Source organism: Lacerta agilis, chromosome 4 (assembly GCF_009819535.1).
Source record: "Lacerta agilis isolate rLacAgi1 chromosome 4, rLacAgi1.pri, whole genome shotgun sequence".
NCBI classification, from domain to species: Eukaryota; Metazoa; Chordata; class Lepidosauria; order Squamata; family Lacertidae; genus Lacerta; species Lacerta agilis.
In genome coordinates, this window is record NC_046315.1 from 30608044 (window position 1) to 30620754 (window position 12711).

At 40.8% G+C, this 12711-nt stretch overlaps 1 protein-coding gene across 2 annotated transcripts; it reads right to left on the minus strand.

Annotated features, from left to right (window-relative positions):
• Positions 1 to 656: 656 nt before the first annotated feature.
• LOC117045479 (apovitellenin-1-like) lies at positions 657 to 11723 on the minus strand. Of its 2 annotated transcripts, XR_004426434.1 has the most exons (4): positions 11564 to 11723; positions 10556 to 10718; positions 3758 to 3940; positions 657 to 1247 (listed from the first exon to the last, which is right to left on the minus strand). XR_004426434.1 is itself a non-coding variant. In XM_033146559.1 (3 exons), the coding sequence occupies exons 1-3, from the start codon at positions 11619 to 11621 to the stop codon at positions 3838 to 3840; spliced, it is 324 nt and encodes a 107-aa protein (XP_033002450.1). In that variant the 5' UTR covers positions 11622 to 11723; the 3' UTR covers positions 2604 to 3837. The 2 variants fall into 2 exon arrangements, 1 of the variants encoding a protein (XP_033002450.1); XM_033146559.1 differs by lacking the exon at positions 657 to 1247 and having other exon boundaries at positions 2604 to 3940.
• Between the last annotated feature and the right edge of the window lie 988 nt (positions 11724 to 12711).

Here is a 12711-nt window from a genome sequence, read left to right on the forward strand (position 1 = left end):
ACTGCTAAATCGGATTCTATTTATGGGCAAATTTGCATATGTGTGAACGCAAATGTTGTAGCCACAGTTTGGTATATCACCAAGAAACATAGTTTGCCGTTTAATAAGGACATTAGCTGAAAATATAGTCTAATATAGTAAATGCCAATCTACAGACAAGTTTTTTAAAGTACATATATACAGTGCAGTATTTTTCCCTACACTACTTACTCCATTTGTGAAATCTGTCTTCTTATACTTTATGTTGTATCATAATTCAGTCCTACCTAAGACTAAAACAGATTAAATCAAGGTAGTTACTTCTGTACAATATTCTGAAGGAAGCATGTACACAGTATAGACAATTCCTGTTTGTGGTGTGTTTTGACTGCCACACTGCAAATAATACTAGAGAATGACCTTTTCTTAAGAGATAAGGTAATGGGCGAGGTGCAGCTTAGCGATGCCACATGATAATAAACACTGGAAAAACACCTCTTTCCCAAAGGGGGAAAAAAACACCAGAAAAAATGTTGGGTTTTATTCCTAATTGTTTTCAAGGAATTTTTTTTTTTTTAGTGAGAAGCCTCTTGTGCAATATTTTCCTTTTCATCACGACAAGTGAACTACATTTGAGCAGTACATTGAAAAGTAGTATGTAAAAATAATATTGCTACGGTCATTTGTGCTGCTGCAAAACTTTCAAGATTCAAAGATGGCAGTGCTGCTGTATTACTCTAACACTTCACAGGCAAATGTGAGATTAGGAATGCATCTGCTGTTCTAGATTCACCTGTCATTGAAGAAACTGGCCCAGTGGACACTACCACTGTTTTAGAAAACTGTTTCTGGCAGTGACCTGTCAGATTTGCTGAGTGTCTCTACATTCTTCAAACGCTTTTAATGTCTTGAAGGCAGCCCAGTCTAATACTAGGACTGAGCCAAACCTTCCCTGCCCCCCATTTCACAACCCCATTTACAGGTGGCAAAGGGGCATATTTCAGTTTAATTTTCAGGAGTGTGAAAATTGAAAAGGGGAGGGGACTTGCTAATTGTCACAGAGCTCTTTTCCTGATGTATGCCACCATTCCTATACTTCCCCAGAAGTCCTGTATCAAAGCAATACATATCAACACACAGAAAGGAAGGAAGATCACTCCATGAAGTGAGCAAAACTTGAACCAGTGGTGTAATGAAGATGTACTTGATGAAGCAAATGGATCAGGATAGTTCAGTTCACGTTCATAATGGTGAGAATTTCCTGGGATCTGAAAAGGATCAGAACAGTGAATCTTTCTTTCCACATGCAGTTTCTTCACACAAAGACCGATGCTGACTAGCATTTGCATCATTCTTGCAAAATAATATATCCAAAACTTTCCAAAACTGAATTGGCTTAACCTGCTAAATGTAACATTCACTTGTTTCATACAGTAGCTGTACTGATGACAATACATCAGAAGGAGTTACCCAAAACTGTCCTTTTCCTTTACTGCTGAAGAAATATGCTGTGACTCATGCAAATGGATTATAAGATGAATCCATCACAGCTTTTAAACTGACAAAAATACTGTGCATTAATCTTTCAAGTACCAAAAAAAAGCACACCCGAGGCAACTCATTTCATAGTTTAAGGAAATCTTGAAGAAACGTTTCACTGAAGAGTTGCCTAAGGCAGATTTTCAATCACATTTCTAACTGATTTGTGGGCTGTATCCAGAAGAGGGTTTGCTCCACAAGACCAAAATATAGGTCTCTGTATACAGATGTAAGTGACATTGTATCCGTTATTAATTTGGTTTTTCTACAGCCATGCAGCATATTTCACAAAGGAAGCTGTTGCAGGATATGCTGGAAACTGCTAAATTCTCTGCCGGATCTAGTGGCTCCTAATAATTACATATAACATTTTATTACATATAACATATGTAATAAAAGTTACATATAACATTTTATTATGTGGCGGCATTCCATTTATTTACTTCATTTTTAAAAGCACACTCTTCTTCCAAAGAGTTCGGAGTTACACATATGCTGTGCTACTTGTGATGATTCACGAAGTGATTGTTGACTTGTGGGAAGACTTCATAACTTGTCACTGCTGAAGAATAGCTACTCCCTCCCTCTGGTGGCAGCAGGAGAAAACATGCCAACTTAAAATAATGAATTTTATTTTGCAAAAGCAAAAACCTAGGCTAAGTTAATACTTTTTATTTCGCAGAGCTCAATTCAATGGATGGGGTATACCTAATTTATATTTCTACTACTCTGGATTTCAACTGAGTCGGTTATTATATATAATCCAAGAGGAACCGAATAAACACTGGGAAATCAAACTATATAAACATCTCTTGCTAGGAGAATCTTAAACCAGATCTAATGAACTCTATATCAAATCCATTTACTAACTGTACTATTCAGATATGGAAAACCTGGCAACCTAAATTTGCACCAATTGTTTTTCCATTAATTCCAATATCACATCACCCAGATTTTTTTCCCCAGCAAGGGAGAGATAAGCAATTTGAATACTGCAAATCTGAAAGTTTATACACATTATAAGATTTCTATACCAATAATCAACCTATAGCTAGTAACCAAATAAATGTTAACTTCGTCAAATCTGAACACAAACTGGATTTATTTCCATCAAATTCATAGTTTTATTATAAAAGAACATGTAAAAAAACAAGCTCTGATATCCTTAACACAATTTATTAAGCACAATGGGTAGAGAGGGAAAAGGATTTGTTTCTAAATTGTACTGTTCTGAGTTTAGGAGACATAGGCTGTATGCTTGAGCCCCTTTCAAATTCCTGGATCCAATTTCAATTCCTGGAAAAGCCACGCTAACTTCCTAATGAGGTAATTGCTGAAGTATGGGTTATTAAGGTAACAAAGGAAGTGGCTCTGTGCGAGATGACAAATGGGTGGGACCCTCTCCCCCAACTTGCTGGTATTTAGAAAGACAAAGGCCAGGAGTGAGAGCTGGGTTATGTGAGCTAAAAGTTAGAAGTTGGAAGCAGGCTGGGAAGAGAGAGAGAGCTATGCCTGACTTCTGTTGAATCCAGGGGTGCCAACTTGGGCCCCAGATTATGGGTGTCCAGTGGTCTACAACATAATGTGACATCCTGACCTCACATTGAGCCATGGCATCACCTTGTGAGCTCCGCGGCAGTGCCTGGGAACCCCAGAAGTCATGTCCAAGGCCCTGCGAGACCTCAGACTCCACCTCCAAGGCCCCGCAAAGCCTTAGACTTGACTTGCGATGTTTCGCAAGGCACTGGAAGTAATGTGACTGAATATTTTTTGATGATACCAATGTAAATATATCCTCAAAAGAACTGGTCTTATATATGATCTTGGCAGCACAAACAATAATTGCAATTCAGCGGAAAACAGCCCAAAATCTTGCACTTGGTACCGTTCACTCTAGAATATAGCTATAAAGGAGAAAATCAAGCATAATTTGAGATTTCGAAGAGAGCTAGAACCTCCATACACTTTTTATATGATTTGGAATTCCTTCATGACATATACAGTGGAACCATCATTTTCAAGATAACCTTCATCACAAGCCTGGCAAATCTGAAACTATACTTAATGATCTGGTAAATTTGATAGTCTTTACTTGGACTTTATTTTAACTCATGTCCAATTACTCATTCCATGTGCCTATTTTATAATTTTGTTTTTCACCCTTAAATTTTCGTCAGTTGTTATAATTGTTATCTGTTTCATATATGTTATAAAATGAAATAATAATAAAAAACTATACCAAAATAACCCTCTGCACATTATGATCCACTGATGAATACAAGGAAGAGGCTACTCCACAGATTCGTTTAGGTCCTAGTGCTATGCTGGTTCTGCTTCTTCCTTTGTCCATAAACTATGTATATTCTCTACCAGTTGTTGAAATGCTCTATTGATTTCAGTTGTTGTCTTTATCAAGAAGTTCCTGCAAGGAAATAGAAACCTGTAATGATGAGGTGCTAGGTGACATTTCATATACTGTACAGTATTTTTATGCTACACAGTATTTTTATGCTTTCCCCATTTTTCTGAGTGTTGAGAACTCCGGGGGTTCACCGCGTACCCTAAACCTGTTTCCTTTGGGAGGAAGATGTAGCGGAATAATGCCTGCTGATGATTCAGGTTCATTATGGGTTAACCTATCACTCCCATGTTAGGTAGGTGTTCCCTGGGAGGCGGAGCTAGTTGGCATTCTAAAAGGAGGGAGAACAACCTTGAAAGGCAGTTGGGGGTTTGGCACTTGGGGATGGAGGGTTAGAGAGAGAAAATGAGAGGTTGGGCTTTGGGGAATGCTAGGAAAGGTCATTACCATTGCTAAAGGGATGCAGGAAATATTATAACTAAGCTGAATTACATGAGAAGAAGATTTGTACCAATAAATAACCCGAGACATCCATGTTTTCAAGTTACCTAATAAAGTTAAATGTGCTTAAACGTTCGCTGACTGTGGCAGTGTATCTGTACCTTAAGAGGTGTGACTAAGAGGAGAGAACAAAGCTTTCCTGTGGAAGAGGAAACTGTTTGCTTATTCTCCTGTCATACAGAGGGCTGGCCAGTGAAACCAAGTGTCAGGGCCTTGCAGAGCCAGGCAGAGGCCCGGGCCAGGTACATAATGTGGCCCCCCCTTTTCTCTCTCTGGGGATCACTGAAGTCTTATAAACAAGTAAGTATATAAATAATTTTTACAAAAGTTATGCTGACAAATAATTTTCTTTCAAGGCTTGAACCGTATCTGCATATAAAGACAAAACGGAAAAATATAGATATACAACAGTGCTTTTTATGTCCTCTGCGCTTGGCGGCCTCACAAGGAAGAGGATGGGGGACAAGGAGGACAGGAAGAAGCCGCAAGTGCTGCAGATGGTACGGGCAGATGGGACAGATAAGAACTGTTTTACGTTTGTGTTCCACAATGAGGACCACACCCGTGGCAACTCCCTTCAATACATGATCATGAAAAACCCTGATATGGAGTTCTGTGGATATAGCATCACCCATCCTTCTGAAAGAAAAATAAACCTCCGCATCCAGACCAAAGGAGGCCTACCGGCTGTTGATATGTTCCAGAAGGGGCTGGAGGATCTCATGGGTGTCTGCCAGCACATACTCAGCAAATTTGAGGCAAGCATGGAAGAGTACAATGCCCAGAAGGATGTGACTATGGAGGAAGCATATTCTTGAGTTGCAATCTGCTGTTGAGTCCTGGCCACAGAACTTAGTCTGCTTTGGTTGTCCTGATGGATGGCCTTTGCAGAGTGTGGGACAGGGAGTGTGACCTTGCTCCTGCTTCTTGTTACCTCATTGGCATTTGATGCCGTTAACCATGGTATCCTCCTGGACAGGCACCAGCAAATGTGATTTGGGGGCAGTGGTTCCAACCCCATCTTCAGGACTGAGTCTGACATTGGGAGGGTGCCTTTTGAACTGGAAGCTGCAGTTATTGCAGAATGCAGCAGCATCACAATCAAGCGGTGGGGAGGGGGTGGGGTTGAGAAAGAAAGGGTCTTGTTTTTTATGGACTAAAGGTCCCCCCCCCAATAAACATTGGATGATGGAATAAAAAAACAGTGCTTTTTAAAAATACATAGGGAAAAGGATTGTTTTAAGTATTTACATTTAAAAATGCTTTCCTAGCTTTCTTTTCTGCGAATTCTTGAATTACACCGGAAAAATCTAGCAACTTCGCCTTATCATGGTTTATGTTTATAATTGCTAAACCATTTAGGCGTTCTTGAGCCATTGTTGATCGAAAGAAAGACTTAATCCGTTTTAATATATTGAAACTTCTCTCATTGGAGGCCACTGTAGCTGGTAATGATAGGAAAATGCGTAATGCAATTAGAAGGTTTGGAAAAATGTTTTCCAAATTCAAGTTTAGTATTTGATCGGCAATTTCTTTCGGTGACGGAGAAATAAGTTTGAAATTTGTATCGAAAATCCGCTTAAGGAGGAGCACTTCACTCTGAATTTCATCACGGGAAATATGTTTTGAGTATCGCAAGTGAAACCGAGTGCATTTTTGTATCAGTTCGTCCTCATTGAAGTGTTGGAACTTCCACAAAAAATCGAAAAGTTCACATATTTCCCTAACAGCAGAAAATCGCCGTGTCAGTCCAACAATAACTAAGTCAATTATTTTGAAGAATACATTCACTCTGAAGTCTTTTTCAGCATCCTCTTGAGTTAGACATCCCCTGCGAGTAATAAAAGTATCTGAAACACCTAGTTTGACTGATACATGTCGACATTCTTGAAGTATGTGATTCCATTTCTCTCTAAAATTCGAAATGTCTGTACGCAGTTGATCTATGTTGTCCCTTTCAACATCCAATGTGGCATTGCGTGATTCTATTACCAAGTTTATCTCATGTATCATTGTGAGGAGTTTGATCCAAATACTTGACATTACAACACATTCAAAAGTGTTCAAGTATTTTTTTATTCCCCGAACATCAGCTTTACATTCTGCAGTTAAATTTTTAAATTCACTGATCTCAGATACTGCAGTTCGAATACCATCAAAATGGTTTGCAATTGGTTTTACACTATCAATTCTTGCTGACCATCTCGTTTTCGAGACTGCATGAAGTGAGGCAGGAACATTTTTCTTCAGTACCTCCCAACGTGAAGGGCTTGCACTGAAGACATTGAACGTTTTCTGAATGGTTCCAAATAAGGTAATAGCTTCGTTACAGGCTTCAGCGCAATTGGTACCAACGAGATTCAGAGTATGATTGGCACAACTGGAGAAAATACAGTTCCCATTCTTTCCTTTTAGGATAGCCTGTACACCTGCATACTTTCCAGCCATGTTAGACCCATTGTCATATGCTTGACCCACACAGTCTTGAAAGTTCAAATTGAGCCTCTCTAAGACTTCTAATATTTCAGTGGCAATTTCTTCTCCAGTCTTTATGGAAAATTCATGAAAACCAAGAAAGCGCTCTTCAATCACTAAACTTTTAGCTTCCCTCCTCACATATCTGATGATGAATGATAACTGTTCTTGGTGAGAGCAATCAGGGGTTGCATCAACAGCAATCGCAAAATACTTAGCTTCTAGTACTTCTTGAATGATACTCCTCTGGACGAATGATCCACAAATTTCAATAAACTCATTTTGAATTCTACTTGATAGGTAGTGTACTTGGAGCCTTACACCATTTTCCTGTGCATTTCGTACTTGTGCAACATGTTCCGCTAATAATGAATCGTATTTACTGAGGAGCTCAACTAAACCCAAAAAGTTACCATTGTGACTATCACCAAGTCGTTCAGAAGAACCAAGGAAAGGGAGACCTCTCTCAGCTAAAAACAGGATAATGTTGAGGATGCGTTGAAGTATTTTCTTCCATTTAGTACTTTCAGTCTTGAGCTGATCAACAACATAATTGTCAACTGCAGAACCACACAGAGCAGCTCTACTTGACATTTTCCACGCAATATAGTTTTCTTTATGTAAGTTAGAATTTTCATGGCTAGGAATGCGATCCTTTAATCTTCTCCATCCTTTCTCTATACTCCATCCTGGATGATCTGTTAATGCACTCACATTAGCCGTAACTCCCCCTTTAGAGAACAAAAAACAAGGTACACAATACAGCGATTGCTTAACTTGGCTCCAACACAACCAATCTCGTTTATGTTTTTCGCCATTTTTCATTATTACAGTAAAAAGACGACTTGGAAATGAATTATTGTCCTTATCACTCGGAACATTCATTGGTACCTCAAAGTCCTGAACTTTTAAAAGTCTCTCAGTATCATTTCTATTCCTCTTATTAATTAACCCAATATCGATTTGTGGCTGTGGGGCAGGGATTATTTCAACTGAAGATTCTGTATTATTATCTTCAGGTTGTTGAGAAGGCGCTTGTAGTTCCACAGCTCGCTCGGTTGATTGATCGCCAGTTTCTTCAATATTATTAACCTCTATAACGGAAGTTCCTGATTCAGCAAGATGATTAACAGGGTTGACTTGTTGACTTCTGACTACGAATGCAGTAATAGATTTTGATTGTTTTACAGCTGCGTCTTGTTGTTTAGCGCGTTTTCTCTTTGATGCACCACTTTCGAACTTCCTCCCTGTGCTACTCATGTCTACGCTCTACGGAACTGATCTGTAAAAATCTGTTTAAAAAAAATGAAACTCCGTAATCTGGCTGAAGTGTGTTGTCTGTCAGAACCTCATGAGTACATTACGACTATCTAGAGTCATTTAAGCCCTGGCTTGTGACACCATTTGCACTGCCAGGTCCTAGCAGCTTGCTCTTTGAGATTTCAACCTGGAAGTGAGTTTCCCAAGCTCTCAGAGGCCTTGCCGCCTTCCGAAGCCAAGCCCCGACCTCTGCCGGGCTTGCGGAGGCTCCGCGATGGGACTGTAGGCCGCGATGGGCCTCCAAAACCTTGCAGCCTCCCAGAGGCAAGCCCCAAACTCCCCCGGACCTGCGGAGGCTCCACGATGGGCCTGTAGGCCTCCATCAGCCTCCGAAGCCTTGCAGCCTCCCTGAGGCAAGCCCTGAACTCCCCCGGACCTGCAGAGGCTCCGCAATTGGCCTCCAGGCCATCGGAGGCCTCTGAGGCCTTCACAACTGCCCAGAGCCAGCCCCCAGCATCCTCAGGATGCCCAGCAGGTCGCATTCCAGCCCCAGAATTAGGTAAGAAACACTTACCTAACGAAGACCAAGAGTAGTGTAGCTGCTAAGGAAACAAAGATGAGTTTGGGCTGAAAAGGCCTTTACCAACCTTTGCCCAACCCCCAGCTATAGAAAGATGGGTGGCAACCAGCCAGGTAAGCCCACCTACCCTATGGTGGGGGGGGGGAGTGGAAATTTTTGGGATTCTGCAAGGGATTTCGGGATTTGTTTACATGAATCTGCCCTGTGCCTTTGTCTCTGGGGTTCAGGAGCTAATCAAGAAACGAAGCTGCCGTCCAATAGGCTGAGATTAGACAAGTGAGCCTGACCGAGGCCCCCTTTGGAGTCGGAGGCCCGGGCCAAATGGCCCATATGGCCCACCCTCTGTTTGGGCCTGCCAAGTGTGCCACCTATTTGTCTAAAGGGAAGGCAAACTGCAGTAGTTGGGAACCCTGGTAGGGAGATCCCATAGGTGGCAAAAGGTTTTCAACCGTAGAGCCCTGAGGTACCCCAGAGACAACTCCCATATGAACACTGAAGGATTCATCCTAGTTGTCAGTGAAACTTAGGGAGAGTCACTGCAGGGGAAGTATTGAAGGGGAGGGAATAGGATCCCTCACAGAAGACACTGGAGGCTTGTAGCATTTTTGTGATGCAGGGCTTATGGCTCACACATATATAGGCTGGACATGGGTGGAAGCTTCACAACCTGAACCCTCACAAAATATATTGCTCCCTCATTCGGTATATAGAGGGCCATCCATGTTCTTCAGAGCTCCCAGGAAATTCTACAGCTCTTATCCTTTATTAAGCCAACCAGAATGCCACAACAAGCTTTTATGTTCACTATAACTCTTCACCAGGCTGGATGACAAAAAATGCAAGGGAGGAGGCTCTTGTTTGAGCGATCCTTGTCTGCATCTGGTAGCAGCCTTAAGACGGGGTGGTGGGTGGGAAGAGGTAGCAGGCATTCATATGAAACCCATTCTGGTATGGATGGAAGGACCTGCCAACTGCAGTTGTCTCAACTTCTCATTTTCCCAATCTTAAATTCAGTTCTCCACATTTCTGCAGCGATTTTTTTTTTAAAATAACTAATGAAAACTAGTGCGAATTTATCCCAACACATACATTTTTTATATGCAGTTTTGACTAATGCACACATTTTTAGAAGCAATTTCCCCTAATATAACACATTATTTGTATGTTATTTTCACTAATACCTTCATTCTTATGAATACTTGCCTCTGAGATATGCATTTTTGTAGGCACTGGCTGGCTGGATAAGTGCATTGCAAAATGGGAATTTTGAAGGTTAGCAGTATTTCAGTTTGCGTACTGCACTGTTCTGGAAAGTGTGGATTTGATAGGTTGGGCTTTAAATTTGAACCAAATTGAAATTGTCCCCCATTCCTACTTTCAAGTGCTTTGCAGGTTCTAGGTTGTACTTGGCCTTCCAGGATGGGCAAAAGACACAGCGGGTGAATCCCATCTCTGGCAATATGCTACCAATTATACCACCCACCAGAGTTTGCCAATACTCTTAGCCAAAAGCAGTGCAATGCTGAAAGAGAAAAGTTCGCACACATAGCATTTTTTTTTGTAAACCAGTCCAGTACAAACACATGCTGTCCACACTTTAGTGGGGATGAAATATATCCCAAGTACATATTTTCACTGTAAAGCTGGTTTATTTCTATGCTCTCGTTCCTGCAGCTCGAACCTCCACAATTGAAACACCGCCACCAATAAATAAATAAATAAACCTTTATTGACACACCACCTGTGTGCAGCGAAATTAAATGAGCCCCCCCCATACACTCAGTCTTGTTCACACTCTGTGTGCATGTCCGAAGTCAATTGCACCACCAATGACAGAAATGCGTCATCATCACTGTACATACCTTGTCTCAAGAATGATTGGATTCTGGAAAGCACCGTACAAGAACTCAGCAGTTTTAGGAGACACTTTGTTCACAGCATCGAACACATAAAATGCAATTGCGTCAGGTATGATCATCAAATCATGACGGACATGCCTCTTTGAGGTGGCTTTAGCATCAACTTCTGGAGAGGAGAGGGGAGGGGGAAAGGAATTTAAATTCTCTTCTGTAATTTAGTGTCCAGCTGGATAGTTTTGGATACAGGTATTTCCTAAGAACTTCAGAAGCAAGGCACATATCGTGTGTGTGTGTGTACAGACATGTTTACACAGCATTATCAAGATCCATAAATAGCATAGGCAGGGGGAATGATAGATCCCTTGCACTATGACACTTCTGAATCTGCTATTACCGATATACAGAATTTGTTTCTGAGCAAGGGGGGGGGATTAAAGCCATGAGCTTTATTAGCTGGCACAATTCACTAACATTTTCACTGTGAGTTAAAGATTGTACTCAAACCAGTTGCCCCAATCGATTGAGTGCGTCTGTCAGTCTATGAGAAAACCTCCACATAAGCAAAACCCTGGGACTAGGGTTTCATTTTGTATAGGATGGCAAGATACAGCATTCAGCAAATGCACAAAATCTGATGAAAAGAAATGCAACATGGCCCTTTCAGTACCTAAATTAATCAGCCTACTAGATGAATAACTACATTTTAAAAATAATTAATTATTTGACAGATTTAAAAATAAATACTCTCTCCAGTGTCTAAGGACAGTTGAGTATTTGGAGTTGCAATTATTTGACTTTGAGCTGTAGAATACACTAAGAACTCTAGATTATCCCCCCCTTTTTACAATGACTTTTTGACTCCTGTTGATTTCAACAGTATAACCAGATATGGTGATAGCAGTAACCTGCACATTCGACACTTAATACTCAACTTTAATTGAGGGCTAGGGTGCACACATATTCAGCAAGCAAAGCATATCTGAAGCCAGATCGAAGCACTTTAGATCTTACCAGTAAGGGTATTTGTAAGGAGGATCAGAGTGACAGCCAAAGCTTTATACTGAAGCATGATCTAGGTCACTGTTTCAGAAGACTCTGATGCTACAGTTCTACAGAGTGCTGCAAAGAAAGCACTCTGTCAGTATTTTGTAAGGAAAATGTGACACCACCGCCACATTTGAATAGAGACCAATAACCAAATACACATAGCACAGCTGAAATCAGCTACAAATTTCTATTTGCTTTTTCCCCTTCTCCTGCACCCGTTCACAGGATCCGTTTTTGCAAGTTCTTGTTATTATTTATATTATTTATTTATTTTTCTATACCACCAGCATTTTTTTCTTTTAAAAAAGTACCATTGTGACAAACAACTTGAAATCAGTAATAAAAATTATCTGAATCTTAACAAAATACATCACAAATCAGTGGCCAACAAGTATGTACTGTACCAGCACCAAAATTGTAATAAATACAGTAGAACCTCGGTTTTCAAATGTAATCCGTTCCGGAAGACTGTTTGACTTCCGAAACGTTTGAAAACCGAGGATCAAAGGGCTGTCAGCAAAGTCTATGGTGAAAATTGAAAAATGCGCCTCGGAAGCCGTTCGACTTCCAAGGCGTGATCGAAAACAGAAGCATTCACTTCTGGGTTTTCAGCATTCGGCTTCCGAAACATTTGGCAGCTGAGACGTTCGAAAACTTAAGGTTCCACTGTACTGGAAAATATTCCCACAGCCCACCCAAGACATATTGTTGAATAAAACAGTACAAGATGGTGCACTCCACATTCAAATTTCTTGAAATGTACCATGTTCAATATCTCCCCTTAACTGATCTGCATTATACAGACAGACAGATCTTTTTTTCACTTACCTTTCTCACTGGCAGTGGCTGACGTCACCTCTGAAAGCAAAGCAGACTCACTGGTCTCATACAGATGTATTTAAGGGGTCATAGGTCTCCGCTTGCTCCATTTCTGCTCTTTTGCAATAGATAGGTGCGGAAGTGTGGAGTCCCAAGGAAAGCAATCTGATTAATCACATGGTAATAGTTTTTAGTTAACCCTTTACTCCAGGGCTCATTAACTCCAACTTTGGGGGCCTGATGGAGCCCTCCAAGTACATTTTGCAGCATGCCACTTTCCCTTCTTTAAAAGC

What these genes read in the sequence shown, in the direction of transcription:
- LOC117045479 (XM_033146559.1), bottom strand. Translation starts at nt 11,621, where the DNA reads ATGCTTCAGTATAAAGCTTTGGCTGTCACTCTGATCCTCCTTACAAAT. An exon ending in CCTTACAAATACCCTTACTG is followed by an intron (nt 10,719 to 11,563) that starts GTAAGATCTAAA and finishes TCTCCTCTCCAG; the next exon opens with AAGTTGATGCTAAAGCCACC. An exon ending in CCAATCATTCTTGAGACAAG is followed by an intron (nt 3,941 to 10,555) that starts GTATGTACAGTG and finishes ATTTCCTTGCAG; the next exon opens with GAACTTCTTGATAAAGACAA.